This window comes from Xenopus laevis, chromosome 9_10S, assembly GCF_017654675.1.
Source record: "Xenopus laevis strain J_2021 chromosome 9_10S, Xenopus_laevis_v10.1, whole genome shotgun sequence".
Taxonomy (NCBI): Eukaryota; Metazoa; Chordata; class Amphibia; order Anura; family Pipidae; genus Xenopus; species Xenopus laevis.
In genome coordinates, this window is record NC_054388.1 from 66,913,550 (window position 1) to 66,930,451 (window position 16,902).

Here is a 16,902-nt window from a genome sequence, read left to right on the forward strand (position 1 = left end):
GTCTACAACTGAACATCTTATTTATGGTAATCAAGGCACCACATTCATTTTTGCATGTTAATTGTATTGAGTTAAAGGGATTATTAAGCAAAAAATAGCAAGAGCGTTTTTAGAGCTTCTTAAAACATGGCCATTAAATAACTTACTTTAGCCATATCAGTGCTGTAAAGGCTATCAACCTAGCTGTTCAGTCTCCTTTTCTGACATCAGCAAAGAAGAGTTGCAGTGAAATATGAAATAAGGGTACTTCGGGCCTATACTGATAATCTGTAGATTCCAGCAAAGGTCAAAGGGACTGCTACAAGATGCCATAGACAGTCACTATTTATTGGTCCTGGTGGAAGCTGTTTGGGCTTCTGTTTAATTTAAAAAATGGGGACTATTTTAAATCTGATTCAAGACCATAATACAACCATTCCAGCTGTCCCACCAACAACGACATGCTCATGGATATGATATCAAGGGATGCTTAAAACTACTGGGCTCATTTCTGAGTAAGACTGCAAAGACTGGTTTAGCAAGTTTAGAGCCCTGGTGTTATTCTTTTTAGAAAGTTACTTATGATAGTAAAAGTAATAATAATAAAAGTAGTGTAGTAAATATTGATCCCTTAAAAAAGTGAGATAGACAAATTGCAAAGATGTATCTAATTCCAGTCTTGTCTGGCTTTTCACTTTTAACTTATAGGATTTTCTTTGGATACTGGGGTTGGGATAACTTCCCAGAATGAAATGATTTTTGTTGCTGGAGCCCCGCGAGCCAATCACAGTGGGGCTGTAGTCTTGCTGCGGAAGTTTCCACCTGATGAAAGGATGTTGTCTGCTGTACATACATTTCAAGGAGAAGGGCTGGCATCTTCTTTTGGTTATGATGTAGCGGTGGTTGATCTTAATAGAGATGGGTAAGGCTGCTCGCAAAATGTCAAGAAAGCTCAACAGGAGCTCATTCGATACTTGTTGAACACTTTAGTGATATGCACAGGTGCACATATAAGATAAACAATGATTTACTGTATTGGTTCAATGTGTCACCAACATTTGCTGTCAGCCAAGTGTACTGTGCCACTGCCGTTCCTTTGTCATTTTCACCTCACTTTGTTAATGGTGTAAGGATAAAAAAAACATGGATAAGAAGAATTAGTCAGGAAACACAAAGTGAATGACACACATTCTTTTATCTGACAATGTTCAGCATATCTACTTTCATTTTAATCTCCAGGTCAGGGCTCACATCCTTCCTGAGTGTGGCTGTTATGTCTCTGTCGTATTCTGTGAGTGCGTGTCTGAGAAACACAGTTAGGAAAATAGAGTCAGACAAGAGAGATCCTGAAACACATAGAAGACAATTTATGAAGGATATATCTATATTTTTAAATTAGAAATCCAGTTAGATTGTCCTGTTTTTGCTCTAGAAAGTTTGGTTCCAGTGTAAAAATTGTCTTTCAAATTGTTCATTTTTGGGGATTATCAATACAATGGGGTGTTAGAGCACAAAGCTGCTGCTGATCTTGAATGCCTTATTGAACAGAATGAGGTTTCATTGCTCACATTTTGAAACTGAAACAACTGTGCTTTGAAAAATGCATTGATTGCTAGATACACATTACATTATTGTCAGTACACATTAAAGAGTCTCCACTTTTTAGGGATTTCAGTATCACTGGCCATGTGGTCCCTGTACTTAAAGGTCCCGTTGATAGTTGATCTGTCTCAACTCATCCTCTAACATGAGCTCTGCAGTATTTACCCTTAAAATAGTACAGCAAGTCAGAAGTACAGAGGAATTTTTGAATCTCACCTTGGCACTTCTACTGAGATATATATACTTTGTAGATGATGTGATCCTTGGTTATCAAGTATAAAAGGTTCACCTTCAGAGTAAGGTACCGCCAGACCTTCCAAACTTTCACAAATTGCAGATAGTATCTCACTAGAGAACCACTCTCATCAGTTAGTAATCTCTTTATTTAGAAACACACAACATGTTTAGGATCGAAAGATCCTTCCTCAGGTGCTCGTATAACCAGTGCACATAAACCAATTCACCTTTTATAGTCAAAAAAATACAAATAAGTGTGTCCATTCCCCCATTTGGCTAGACACATTGATATACAAAAATTCTTACAGAGCACTGCTATCTAATGGCCTGCTCCGGTAATGCACCAAAATTCCAAATCGTTTATACATCATATATCAAAGCAGTATATCACTGCTGAGCAAAGCGTCTAAGTAATGCTTTCAAAAGTCCATATAAGCTGAAAAGATAAGGTCATCAATCAGACTTATAAAAAGCATTTATAACTTTGTGCATCATTTAATCCTAATGGTTTAAGGGTATTTAACGTGTCAATCCATTTTGCTTCATGTTGAAGTAACATCTTTTTTCTATCACCAACCCTACTTAATTAATAGAACTTCTTCTAGCACGTGCCATCTCAGACTTGTACTGTTATCTTTATTTTCAAAGTGTTTGCCCACCGGTGTGTGGGTTTTAATTTCATTTGGATTACAATTAGTTTTAAACCTTTTATGTTCCTCAATTCTTATTCTTACTTTCCTGGACATTTGGCCCACATACATTTTTCCACATGGACATTTATGGCCATACACTACATGGTTCGTATTAAATGTGGAATATTGTTTAACCTGTATTTTATTGCCCTTTAATGGATGGGTAACATGTTCGCCTTTTATAATAGAATTAAAACATCCATAATTGAGGCATGGGAAGGTGTCAACCTTAGGTGTACCCAAAAATCTTGTAGTTTTCTGTTTACGTGTTAGATCTGACTTAAACAATCTATCAGCAAGATTCCTACCCCTTTTATAGGAAAAGATGGGGAACTCCTTACAATGTTTTCTTAATATGGGGTTTTTCTGTACTACGGGCCAATAATTGCAAATGAGTCTTTGTATCGTTTTACTGTTAGGGCCATATGTGGATACAAAGGGGAACTTTTTTTTTTCTTTTTCGTTATAGTTTTATGTCACAAAGATTCCCTTTCAATTTTAAGTACTTCATCACATACTTTAACCTAAGTATCTCTTTCATAACCCCTAGTTACAAATTTCTCAATTAACCCATTAGCACTATTAAGTGCTCCTGAGGTATGTTCCCTTGACATGACTCTCCACTCCAAGTTATATCAGCCTAAGAGGTCTTTGGTATCTTCTCCCTATCATGACCTCCAGCAACTGAGGGACTTCTTCTATGTTTTAAGTTCTTATTTGGTTTTCCAGTGCCCTCTAGTGATCAAACTTACTAAGTGCATTGAAATGAACAATAAAATAAATTACAGTGCCATAGATTCATAAATCCATAGCATTAATAGGATTCATGTTGACATGGGCAAGATATTAGCCCTTAATTACAATATGCATATCATCATATACAGAGGAATATGCAATACTTTTGTAAGGGCAACCCTGTTAAATGTTTTTTTCTTTTTTTTAGGTGGAAGGATTTAGTTGTTGGTGCTCCCCAATATTTTGATAAAAATGATAGAGAAATAGGAGGCGCCATTTATGTCTATATAAATAATATGGGAAACTGGAATGATGTCAAGCCTGTCCGCATTGTAGGAACCAAAGACTCTATGTTTGGAATATCAGCGAAAAATATTGGGGACATAAATCAAGATGGCTTCCCTGGTAATAAGCACCTCTTATTGCTCATTATAAAAGCTTGAAGGTTATGACTGTTCTTTTGTTTTGCTCCTGTGTGTCTCCCCCTGTCCAACTCCCCCTGAATACAACACTGCTGAACACAGACAACACTCTATTTATTGGGGTACACAGGTATTTGCGCTCCATTTTGAATCACTGTAACAAATACTGGACAGCAGTTTAACATTTCTGAAGGCATATATTGAAGAAGAAATAAATAGTATTTTTAGTACAGAATCTGATGCAGAAAGATAGTCTGACATCCCCCATGCATCAGCCCTGTAATTTGTTTGAATAGTTCTTGGAAACACTCCTCACCATTCTTCTCTGCCCTGTCCAAAGTTTAGGGATCAAACTATGTTGTGCATGGGATCTGTCGTAAGAGAATGAATTGTAAACAACACCTGTCTCAATATTGATTTTCTCTTTAGATATTGCAGTAGGTGCACCATATGATGATGGATTTGGCAAAGTTTATGTGTATCATGGATCCAAAGATGGAATCATCACAGAACCTGCTCAGGTGAGTGACTAGGGTTGTGCTACTCGTGGAACCAAACATGAACAGTATTTACAGTTCATTCTTATAGTTGGGTTTAGGGTTTGTTCTGTGAAAATTGTACAGAGGCAGTGCTGCAATACCACTTTCATCAAACAGATTATGCTCTGAAGAATGTACGCGCACATTATATTTTAACACTGTTCTTGGTGTCTGTTATTGGCATGATGAAATGTGTAATTATGTATTTCTCTTAAGGTTATTGAAGGCAGAAGCACCAATACACGGTTCTTTGGTTACTCCATTGCAGGAAATTTGGATTTAGATGGAAATTCTTATCCAGATATTGCAGTTGGATCCTTATCAGATACTGTGAAAGTGTTCAGGTATGTAACGACATGTGATAATACAATATTTTATAAGATTTTATTTGATGTTATTGTAAACATCGGAGTTCTTTTTCTGTTTTGTTTAGATCCCGTCCTGTAATCACTATCAAGAAGACAATTAAAGTAACACCTGATAAAATAGATTTCAACAAGAAAAACTGTGATGCCCCGAGTGGTATCTGGTAGGTCAATTTATTCAATTCCATGAATGTATGCTCAAGGTCAAAGTGGGGCATTTAAACACCAAATTAAGGTCTTCGAAATATGCATTCTTATGGTTGTAGCAAGGCTGCACCCAGTCTTTTTAGATGCTTGCTTAGGTGATTCTGTACAGGGTCCCCCACTGTTCTTCTTAAGCTCAGGGCGCAAGCAGCTGCCACCCCGTAAGCATAGGCCTGTCTGCAAACAACACTCTATCACACCATCAATTGAGCAATTGATCTGCCAGCTGCCAATGTGTGAGCCAGAAATTCGTTTCTCCAAATATATTCAGCTGTCCATCTGATTATATTTGCAAATTGGTGGCCTGCGTGACTCCATCCCTGCCCAGTCTTGTACACTGAATATTGCCAACTGCATGTAAAAATGTGTTAATATTTTATACATCAGACAACAATCTGAAATTTAGGGCTGAGTGATAACGAATGGAGAAATTTACCAAAACAGCCAACCCTTGCCTCTGCAATGTCTAATGCTTATACCTATTATTCTGTACTTACAGTTTGGACGTAGAAGCTTGTTTTGAATACACTGCAAATCCTAAAGACTACAATCCAGTTCTAAGTAAGTGCAACATTTGGTGTCTTGTGGCTAGTATTTACTTGCAGGCAGTGCTTTGAATGCAAGAATGAAAGGTAAATAAGAAATGGTCGAACTAGAAAGATAAGAATAAAAAGTAAATGAAAAGCCTCACAGTAATACTAAGCACAATATCACACGTGGTGTTCTTTTTGCCGGCAGAGAAAATTCAGACCTTTGTGTAAGATGACAGGGCGGTATTGTGCTGTATTGATGGTTTCTTTTCTAGTGGAGAAAACACACAAGCACTTTTGGACTAATCTTCTTGTCAGTGTTACTGACATGTAGCATAGGGGCATTTGTGTGATTCTTCTCTAGCAAATACCCTGTGTGCCATTATCATAAGATGTACCTTGTACCTTTAAGGCCATGTGTTGGTTTCCTGGCCCATAGTTATAGTACTGTATATACATTGGGCTGTTATCATTATTGTGTTTAAATAATGCATTTGGAACATAGATTTACCTCATGCACAGGGACTCACCTCTTTATATTGCAGACAGAATCCTTTACCAACCAAGATCTCATTTTTTTTTAGCTCTGAGCTACACATTTGAACTTGAAAATGACAGACGACAATTGCAGAAACCATTAAGGATGAACTTTAAAGAACTTCCCCAGGAAAGCAAATTGTCAAAAACCATTGAACTTAGAGGCCAGAATCAAAAGAGATGTGTCACAACTGCACTTCAGCTTCTGGTAAACAGTTTAGACCTTTATTCTGGGCACAAACCATTTAACTCCCCAAATACTGGCATTATAGCCAATGTGTAGCGTTCAAGAGTGAGTACAGTAGAGCTAATATTATTATCACAATTAAATATTGGCAGTTGAAAAATGGGGACAGTTTTGGCACAGCTTTGACATGCCCCCTTATGTGTAATCCTATTTTCCCTATAGTATTGTTTGTAGATATGTAATTGCTACTGGAATTATAACTGGATGCTTTAACCAAGCAACCATTTGAGGTACAACATATGGTCCGTGCCTCCTTCATTCCTGTATATGGAAACATTGTTGTTACAGCCATAATTCCAAAAATATATAAAACAACCGTTAAATATTCACCCCAAATATAACCCAAAGTACATTGGGCTTCTAGGAGTATATAAAATGGCAAATTAGTGTGCTTTGCAAAATTTAGCTAAGAGGCCTTACTCTAGGCCACCACATCGACTTTGGGAGGGGCTCCAGCATGACCACTGTAAGAATCAGCTAAAATAAAGGTGGGTTTCCCAGAAATAGGTAGAGTATTGGCAGATTAGGGCAGGAGTTGGGTGGGGCTAGTTTGGTTGGACGTAGGGGGCCTCATGGTAGATTATAGTAACTATTTTTGTACTTAAGGAGTGTTACCCAGTTCTGTAACCCACAACCACGAAACAACAATGAGCTCTTATTATGAAATTACAATTATGAAAATATTTTCCTTGTTGAGACAGAATTATGAAAACAATGATCTAATTGCTTTTTAAGAATTACTAGGCTAAGAAAGTGTTTGGGCATAGTTGTCTGTTTTTTTGTGTGGTATCTATACCGAACAAGTCGACAAGCAAGTAATGCCAGTACAATTGCCTCAGATGATTAACTAGCATTATACTTACAAATGACCAGTAAACATAACTCCTAATGATCAAGTAAACTCAATTCCCATACATTTTAATTTCAGGAAGGTATAATAGACAAGCTACACCCCATTGACATATCTGTTAGTACAGACATAAAAAATGTTCCTCGGAAGAAGAGACAAAGCAGTCCCCTACCAGAACTTATGCCAATCCTGAATTCTAATGAGCCTAAGACTTCTACCGCCAATGTAAGTATACTTGCTCTGCAGAGAGTGCTATGCCAAAAGGAGGTGTGCCCAAGGCACCTCCCCTCAATCACCCCCCCCCCACACATCTGCTGAGTGTGCACTGGCTTGTCCTGTCCCTGCACTATGCTGTCCTGTCTTGCAGGAGTTGCATATTTTTGCACTTGCACTTTTTGTCTGTTGTCTGGTACATCTACGTTGTGTGTAGCACCATGGTCCTAGAGGAACGTTGTTTCGTTTCACTGTGTACTGTACAAACGTATATGGATGAAATGACAATAAACTCACTCTTGACTCTTGACTTGACAGTGAGGAGAGTCACGGAAGCAGGTTGCCCCTGGTTTACAGCCGGACAGCCTGGTTCACAGGCACACCACGAACTGGCACCAGCTCCAATGTCATCTCCCCTCCCCCCAATGCCTCCAGGACCGTCCCCACCCGGACTGCCACTCGGCAGAATGTGGCAACCCTGCTGAGGAATGTGCCTAGTGCTCCTCGTCTATTGTGCCTTAGGAATGTGCCTCCTCTGCCTAACCCTAGTTCCAGCCCTGTCTGCAGAGTCTAAAGCATTGTCGCTCCTAGTATTGATCTGTGCAAAGAAAATATATCCACTATGCATGCACTATGGTTTTTATAGTGAAACGTAATATGTATTAGATCAGGGTTGACTCTGAAGGGCTCATTTACTAAGTGGAGGACATGGGAGCAAATTTACTAAAGGGCGAAGTGACTAACGCTGGCAAAAAATCGCCAGTGTGACGCCATTTCAGTACTTCGCCAATTTACTAACGGTCGCTGGCATAACTTCGCTAGCGAAGGAGATAGATTCTAGCGCTACTTCGCACTTTTACGCCAGACGTTTCGCTCTGACGAAAGAGCGTTACTTCGCAAATTCACTAAGATGCGGATTTTACTGAACATTACCTCTTGTTCTTTTTAGGAAGTCCCAAAAAACGCTGGCGACTTAATTTTCCAGGGTGATAGGCTGCAAAAGATCGTAAATTTTTTCTGGGGTACCCGGCTTCCTCCCTACATTTCCTAATATATGGCACATAAACTATACACTGGGCTCATGTGTAGGGCAATATAACAACTCTATTTTATTTTATTAAGGTTCCCTGGGCTTGTGTAGTGTAATGTATTTGCTGCAACATATACGTCCATTCAACTTTAACTTCCCGCCGTATGCAAATTAGCCAACGCTGGTGCAACTTCGCTTTGCTTGCCACAGTAACGCTAGCACAACTTCACCAGCGTTCGGCGCCCTGGACACAACTTCAGATTTTAGTGAAATAGCATTGTCCTGGCGAATCTACGCCTGGCGAAGTGTTGCGATGTGAGTGAATCGGTCGCTCGGCGAATTTTCGGAGGTTAGTGAATTTGCCCCCATGGTGCCAAGTGCAAAAAATAGGCACAATCCAACATGTTAATTGCACCCTGCTTTACCAAAGCAGTTTTAAAATGGAAAATCAGTAGTAGAGGGCGTAAAAGGAAATCGAATCAATACAAATAAGAATTGCAATGAACCAAACAGTATATCTGTTTTTGCAAAGTGCCAAGCACATATAACAAATTGTGGTACGCACAAAAAATTATAGAATAAAAACACAGCATTTTGCATTAATTCTTGAGCACACAATTTTTTAAAAACTGCACACAGTAGTTTAAAATATATGTACAAAAGAATTTATTTGCATGAAGATTTACTAAAAAGTTATTTAAAATAGGCCCATCTCTAATGCTGATCATAGACGTACAGATTTCATCTTTGTATCGGACTTCCCAATCTTCCGATGTGCCACTAACCATTCAGATTAAATAAAGTTCATACGATGTTCTGGCCATGACAGCAATCGTAAGAAAAATATGTCCAACAAATTCTATTGACAGTCACCCATTGATAACGTCAATAAATAAGAGAAATTATTATTAGCCAACAGAAATCTTTTAACCTGTCCGATTGACTAAACGACCGATCGCCATGGTATGAAAAATGTCGGGACGATCCACGCACAGTCTTACAAAACTTCCATTCTTGAGACTATATATATTTGTGTCTATGGCCACCTTTACATGCTAACATTTTATGTAAATGAAAACTTTTTACCAATACACCATCATTTTCCCTAGGCCCAGTTTCTGAAGGAAGGATGCGGGGAGGATAATATTTGCAACAGCAACATGCAGCTGAAATACAAGTTTTTAACCAGAGAAGGAAGCCAAGGATCATTCACAGAATTAAATAAGTAAGGAAAAAACATTCAGTTTGTGCTTCCTTCTAGTGGAAACAGTCTTTAAGAACTATTGACTATTTTTCCTTCAATGACACAGAGAGAGTGGTGTTCCAGTGTTAGCTCTGAAAAACCAGAAAGAAATTGCTTTAGAGATCACTGTCACTAACAAGCCATCTGATCCGGCAAATCCGAAAATGGATGGCGATGACGCCCACGAAGCACAGCTTACCGCAGAACTTCCCAGCTCCTTATCCTATTCTAGGTTTCAAGAGCTGAATCCTCAACTGGTATGTAACCAATAATGAAAGTCATTGAGTGGTGTCTATGTTTATTACTTAAGTAACATTGATATTCTCTTATGTTTTTTAACACAGGATAAAATGTTACAGTGTGTATCAAACCCCAATGGCTCTGTAGTGTCCTGTGAACTTGGAAACCCCTTTAAAAGGAATGCCAATGTAAGTCTGTACAGAACAGCCTTGTTGAAGAATATAGATTGTCAGTGTGATCACCCACCAAATGTACCATCCATTCAACAGCCAGACAAAATGCTACCCTTTTTGACTGCTGAAATAAATTTTGAATTTTCCAATCAGCAGGGCATCCTGTTCTTCTTTGTCCCATGCAGTGCATTGTGGGTGCTATAGTTCTTCCCTTGCCAAAATGGTTCTGTAAATCTTCTGATTTGCTATACTGCAAACTTTTTACATAAGAATAGCAGAGACAGTAAACACTGTGTATATAAGCATGGGACAAGCATTCATATCAGGATGCTGAATAAAACAGATCTATATATATATATAGAGATGTTTGGGGACATGCTTGATAGGATGATAGGATAATGGGTTTCTTGCTAATTGTGTTTTTTTCTCTCACATATTCCATCATTTCAGGTGACTTTCTATCTGATCCTGAGCACAAATGAGATATCCGTTGATACTAATGAGCTGAATATTGACCTTAATTTGAAAACGTATGTTTTTTTTATATTTTATGTTCCAAGTTTCTGAGGTTACTTTTTAAAAAAAAAAAAAAAAAAAGTATTTAATTTAACGTATTATCTATTACAGAACAAGTTCCCAAGTCAAATTGGCCCCTGTGGTTGCAAAGGCCCGAGTGATGGTGGAGTTGTTGCTTTCTGTCTCTGGGTAAGTCTTTGAATTACTGTCTTTCCCTTCATATCTCTGCTTACCAAAAGTTTCTCACTTTAATTTGTGACTCTAAGGCAAACAAAACATTACTGGTCATAAATAAATTGCACTGTTGTATTGTACATGTGTGCTGTTGCACATGTAAGGTAAGCGTATAGAAGTAAGCTTGGTGTGCAGAAAAGGAATGTTCTATGTGTACAGTATATTAGACCATCTGTACTCTCAATTTCAAAGGGGTGTCCTTAAAGGAGAAGGAAAGGTTTGCAGAACTTGGGGGTGCACATGTTAGGCACCCCAAGTAATTGTATTCACTTAGCCCAAAACCCCGGGCCGGTGCTCCTATCAGGAGAAAACTGCACCCTGGGGTTATACCAGTGAGCACCACGGAGCAATCCTCTTCTGTCTTCCACCTTCTTCAATCGGCTGCGCATGGGCAGTAGAACGAAAACCCGAACTCTAACTAAAAAGTCGGCTACTTAGTTTAACTGCTCATGCGATTCCCCCGGGAAATTTGAATACGGAAGAGGATCGCTCCGTGGTGCTCACTGGTATAACCCTGGGCCAGTGCAGTTTTCTGCTGATAGGCGCAACGGCCCAGGGTTTCAGGTAAGTCAGTACAATTACTTGGGGGTTCCTAATATTTGGCACCACCAAGTGCTGCAAGCCTTTCCTTCTCCTTTAAAGCAGTGTTTTGCATCAGTTTATGTGGCAGAAAAACACATTTTATATCTTTGATGCAAAATTGTTGTCCCCAAGGTTTATATGAGTTCTTAAAATAAGTCATACACATAGGGGCCGATTCACTAACTTCGAGTGAAGGATTCGAAGGTAAAAAACTTTGAATTTCAAAGTTTTTTTTGGGCTACTTCGACCATTGAATGGGCTACTTCGACCTTCGACTACGACTTCGAATCGAAGGATTCGAAGTAAAAATCGTTCGACTATTCGACCATTTGATAGTCGAAGTACTGTCTCTTTAAAAAAAACTTCGACCCCCTAGTTCGCCATCTAAAAGCTACCGAAGTCAATGTTAGCCTATGGGGAAGGTCCACATAGGCTTGGCTAACTTTTTTTGATCGAAGGATAATTCCTTCGATCGTTGGATTAAAATCATTCGAATCATTCGATTCGCAGGATTTAATCGTTCGATCGAAGGAATTATCCTTCGATCGTTTGATCGAACTATCTGCGCTAAATCCTTTGACTTCGATATTCGAAGTCGAAGGATTTTAATTCCTAGTCGAATATCGAGGGTTAATTAACCCTCAATATTCGACCCTTAGTGAATCGGCCCCATAATGTATTTCCACAATTTACACTTACCCTTGAATGTATTTATAAGTTGGACCTACTCTGTCTGTGCATCCATAATAGTCATGGTACAGGGGGTTCATACATACTCACAATCAGCAAGAGGGCATCAGTTTTTCTGTTTGCTGGTCCTGTGTTCCTTTGTTACAGAACTGGCACAAAACATTACAGTGGACTCAATCAGTAGTTTATCTGCAGTTGAACAACAATCCATATGGAACCTAAAATGGCATTGTTAATAGTTCCTTTAAGGAAAAGACAATAAATACCTCTTCTGTTAATCATTTTTATTTTCTTTCAGAGTTGCCAAACCTTCCCAGGTGTACTTTGGAGGCAATGTCATTGGCGAAAGTGCCATGAAGTCAGAAGAGGACATTGGAAACTTAATAGAGTTTGATTTTCGAGTAAGTACTGTGTAACATCGTCCCAAAATATCATGCCTTAAGCTCCCCCCTGTTAGGAAAGTGCTATTTCTTCCATATGGATGCGCCCATTTATGTATTTCCTAATGTATCTGTGTAAATTGTGTACTCTCAGTCTGTCTGATGAAGCATATGCAGTTGTGCCTATTGATGTAGGAGAATGCTGGAGCTACTGTTGTCACTTCGATAATTCATCCAAGAACTGTCATTTCAAACAATTCATCAAGACAGAATGAATAAAGTTACAAACATTTCCATATACAGTACCTACAGTATACCTACTTGTTTTTGTTTTAATTTCAGGTAACTAATTTTGGAAGGCCTCTTAAAGCACTTGGTACCACTTTCCTGAATATTCAGTGGCCAAAAGAAATTCACAATGGCAAATGGTTGCTTTATTTGGTGAAAATAGAATCAAATGGGCTGGACAAAATGGAGTGTCAGCCTGCTGGGGAAATAAATAAACTGAGATTGCTGGTAAGGTGTTTATTTCAGCAGCTATGCTAAATACACTGACTAAATACTTTGTTTTTATTTGCATCTGCATCAGCTTTGTCAGATACATACAGCTACAGGGCTGTATGTTTAACATGCCTAGTGTATGTAGTGAAACTGAAAAGAGGTAGCATGTATACTTTAATAATATGTTTCCTACCTATTTGCAGTGTATTTATTAAATGTGAGTTTAGATTTTAATAAATAAATTTAGGCACATTCTATTCATTCCTATGGATAGAAAAGCAAAAGGAAGGACCGCACTAGCTCACCGCTCTCCCCTCCGATCAGGTGCACAATCAAACAGTGACCCCACTGTATATACGACAAGACATTCGACGGCAGACGGCACTTCTGAAAAAAGAGGGTTTATTGGAAATCCTGCTGGAAAAAACCTAACGCGTTTCGGGAGTTATCCCTTAATCATAGGTTAACAATTCACTTGTTACAGCTGGGCTTCTTATACACTAGGTGATGGTGCCCTCCAATGGGCTCTTAATAAAATTACACCTTTATTTCAGTCAATTAAAAAGTGAAACCATTCCTATGGTATTTGTGGAAGCATATTTATTAAATGGTGAATTCTAATTTTCACCCATTGATATATGCTTCTAAAAATCCCATAGGAATGAATAAAATGGGTGAGTTTTTATCTAGTAAAATCTAAACTCACATTTTGATAAATCTGCCCCTAAATGTTGATTCACAGTATCTAGTATTGATATGTCTAAAGTGATTGGAGTTGTAAAGCAATCTTCCAGTTACAGTAGACTTATCATTAATAGATATTGTAAATTATGACCTGCATGGATGATTTGACCTTATTGCAGGCTTCTAGGTAGAACATCAGTATTACAGTCTTAGTTGAAATCATCTGTATATTGCTTGAATGTACCTGGCAGTTGTACAAACATACAATCACAGTTGCAATGAAAAAGAAAAATTGCACAGTTTCGCCTCTTTGTTTCTGATCATTGCTGATGTGCATGTGCCCATTTTACTTATTAGCACATGTGCAACAGCTCAGCGGGGACAAAGAAAGCATTGCCCTTCATCCAGGCCCCGTCTTCCAATCATAATTCGGCTGTTGCAGTTGTTTTGGCTTTAAGAAAACAACATCAGCGCTGCGCAATATGTTGGCGCTTTTAAAATACATGTTAATAATAATATTTTGCTATCCATAGCCATCTCAGGGTATGCAATAACCAGTTTACCGTAATTTTATTTCTTTTCTAAAAACCATACGGAAGGTTGTAACTGCTGATTTTTTTTCTGATAGGAATCAGGTAAAACGAGACACAGACGTGAAATTGGAGAAAGCCAAAGTGGAACAAGTGATAAATCATTTTCTCTGTTTTCTGAGAGGAAGTACATGACATTGGTAAGAAAGATTGGCCAGTAACTGACACATGTCTGCACAAACATAAAGGACATTTCCAATCCTTTAAGTGCCCATATGGTTTAAGAGAGTCTGGAAATATAGAAGCTACATCCTTGGTATGCTGGTACATGTTAATGCCATAGATTCTAAATACTATATCTGTGGCATATAAGTGGTTAAATGATATATACAAGGCCCACCTAAGTGCAACTTATTTTTGTCCTAAGTGATTGCTATCCTCCCTGTCCCTTTGAACTATTTCTATAGCCATGGTAGACATGATAGATTGGATCAGCAGCTGCTATATCAATCTATCCTTTATTTTTTCACAGTGTGATCTTAATGTTGCAATTAGATTTGCTAGTGATCTTAAGCACTTACCCTAAAAAACAGCATTATTATATGTGCTTATGACAATGTTATTGTATTTGTTTTTCAACTAATAATATCAATGTTGTTCCAGGATTGCAATAATCAAGCAAATTGTGTGACAATTAAATGCCCTCTCCATGGTATGGACAGTAATGCAGTCATTAAGGCAAGGTCAAGACTATGGAACAGTACCTTTCTAGAGGTATGCATTTAGTACTAGTGCCCTAGATGTCGATGTACATTAAGGCTACTGGATGTTTTGTTTGCTCATGGAATACTTGCTTTTTATTTCCAATAGGAATACTCAAAGATGAATTATCTTGATATCCTTGTGAAGGCTTTCATAAGTGTAGACACAGCAGCACAAAACGTTAAATTGGCCAATGAAGGTTACCAGGTAAGTGCTTGTATGTAGTACAGTTATAGAATCAGTTACTCGTCAACCATTATTCAGAAAGCTCCAAACTACACATCATTACAAGTCTAAAATTTGAGTTAAGTCTACTAACCCATAGCAACCAATCAGAAGCCTGCATCTGTTTGTTTGAAGTTTGAAAGCAAGCATCTGATTGATTGTTATGAGTAACTGGAGCTGGATCTAACCTTAGCTCTTATCTCAAGTGATGCCCTCTTGTTCTCTAAAAAGATCTTATGGTAAATGAAGTGCCAGAAAGTTTATTCTATGGTCCAGTTTTATATTTGCACATTGTATTCATATTCCCATTTAAAGGACTATGCACCAGTACAAACTATGTCATTTTGGCAAGCTTTTCGTTTTCCCAAGTGAAATTTTTCATATCCTATATTAGCTCAATTGCTATTTACTTTATAGTTCTTTAAAGAACCCTTCGTACAGGAAAACAAAACTGTACTGCATATTTTAGACTGGGCCTCAGAAAGGCTTCCCTTAAAGGAGAAGGAAAGTCTTTGTGCACTTGGGGGTGCCAAATGTTAGGCACCCCCAAGTGATTGTATTGACTTAACTGAAACCCCAGGCCGGTGCTCCTATCAGCAGAAAACTGCACCGGCCCGAGGTTATACCAGTGAGCACCACGGAGCGATCCTCTTCCGTCTTCACTCGTCCTTCTTCCTTGCATGAAAAAATGCACTTTGAGTTCCTTCGTTGCTTGGTTTGAATATATATAGAACAGAAATTGTAGTAACAAGGGATGTTATTGTTGCCTACAAAGAATGCATTGATTAAGGCAAGTAACATGAACACTTCAGCCTTTTATTTATGAATGCAAATGCAGAAAAGTTGTAAAACTGTTTCCTCTATCTCTGTTTACAGGTTCGAGTCACAGTTTTCCCAGAGAAGACAGTTGCCCAATACTCTGGTGTACCTTGGTGGATTATTTTTGTGTCTATCCTTGCTGGTATATTGTTGCTTGCAGTCTTAGTGTTTTTGCTGTGGAAGGTATGTACCTTTGATTTCTAAACTTGCTCAGTACATAGGATTATGTTCTTGTTGATTGAGACCAAAAATATACATTACTTAGTTCTGTGAACATTCAAGACTAAGTTGATGATCTGCAATCTGCCCACTCCTATGAGATGGGAAGTGGGAAGCCCTGAGTGACCCTTACTTATAGAGGGAGCTGCTTTGGGGTTAATATCAAAATGTATATAACAGTAAGGGACAGATTTATCAAGGGTCAAAGTGAAAATTCGGATTTCAAATTTTCGAATTAGAGTTTTTTTATGGACAAAACTGTCAAATTCGACTAGGGAATTGTTAACATTAGATTCGAGTTTTTTAAAAATTCAAATTTGATTTTCGAGATGATTTATCATACAGTGGCCCTTTAAGAACTCAAATTCGAATATTCGCCACCTAAAATGTGACGATTTGCTGTTTTAGCCTATGGAAACGTCCTAGGATTAATTTGGAGTTGTTTGTAGCCTTCCTGACATTGAAGTTTTTTTCGCAGAAAAAAACTCGAACCAAATTCGAATTCAATTCGAGTTTTCGAGTCGATCCTATTCACCTGACTTTGAAAAATACGATTGCTTGAATTTTGAGTTCATGGGAGTTTATGACAGTTTTAAAAAACTCCCATGAACTCGAAATTTGACCAATGATAAATCTGCCTCTAACTGTGACAGGCCAGGGGAGCCTTGAGGGAGACTGCTTAGAAATGCTGCTTTAAATAATGAGCTGGCTGAGGCGGATGGGATTTGTACTTACATTTGCAGAAGGTGTTGAGAATTGTTACTCTGAAGCCACTAGTGAGATGCACAGTTTCTCCCCTAATTAAGATGATTTTAACAACTGCCCCTTTTGTTCTAGTAGATTATTTCCTGTAGAATTCAGTAGCTTTATTAACATGGAATCATACACAAACACCCATTAATACCATCAGTCATTTCATAGG

At 38.3% G+C, this 16,902-nt stretch overlaps 1 protein-coding gene across 2 annotated transcripts in view; it reads left to right on the forward strand.

The window, feature by feature from the left end:
* Positions 1–16,902, forward strand: part of itga6.S (integrin subunit alpha 6 S homeolog) — a 55,956-nt gene that overhangs the window by 33,354 nt on the left and 5,700 nt on the right. For both annotated transcript variants that reach the window (XM_018238859.2, XM_018238858.2), the window contains exons 6-24: positions 688–901; positions 3,454–3,650; positions 4,097–4,188; positions 4,423–4,550; positions 4,640–4,735; positions 5,275–5,336; positions 5,890–6,050; positions 7,018–7,164; positions 9,292–9,407; positions 9,493–9,682; positions 9,770–9,853; positions 10,289–10,368; positions 10,466–10,543; positions 12,159–12,261; positions 12,583–12,756; positions 14,054–14,155; positions 14,619–14,729; positions 14,826–14,924; positions 15,819–15,944. In XM_018238859.2, the coding sequence (XP_018094348.1) occupies positions 688–901; positions 3,454–3,650; positions 4,097–4,188; positions 4,423–4,550; positions 4,640–4,735; positions 5,275–5,336; positions 5,890–6,050; positions 7,018–7,164; positions 9,292–9,407; positions 9,493–9,682; positions 9,770–9,853; positions 10,289–10,368; positions 10,466–10,543; positions 12,159–12,261; positions 12,583–12,756; positions 14,054–14,155; positions 14,619–14,729; positions 14,826–14,924; positions 15,819–15,944 (2,360 nt within the window). The remainder of the gene's footprint in view (positions 1–687; positions 902–3,453; positions 3,651–4,096; positions 4,189–4,422; positions 4,551–4,639; positions 4,736–5,274; positions 5,337–5,889; positions 6,051–7,017; positions 7,165–9,291; positions 9,408–9,492; positions 9,683–9,769; positions 9,854–10,288; positions 10,369–10,465; positions 10,544–12,158; positions 12,262–12,582; positions 12,757–14,053; positions 14,156–14,618; positions 14,730–14,825; positions 14,925–15,818; positions 15,945–16,902) is intronic.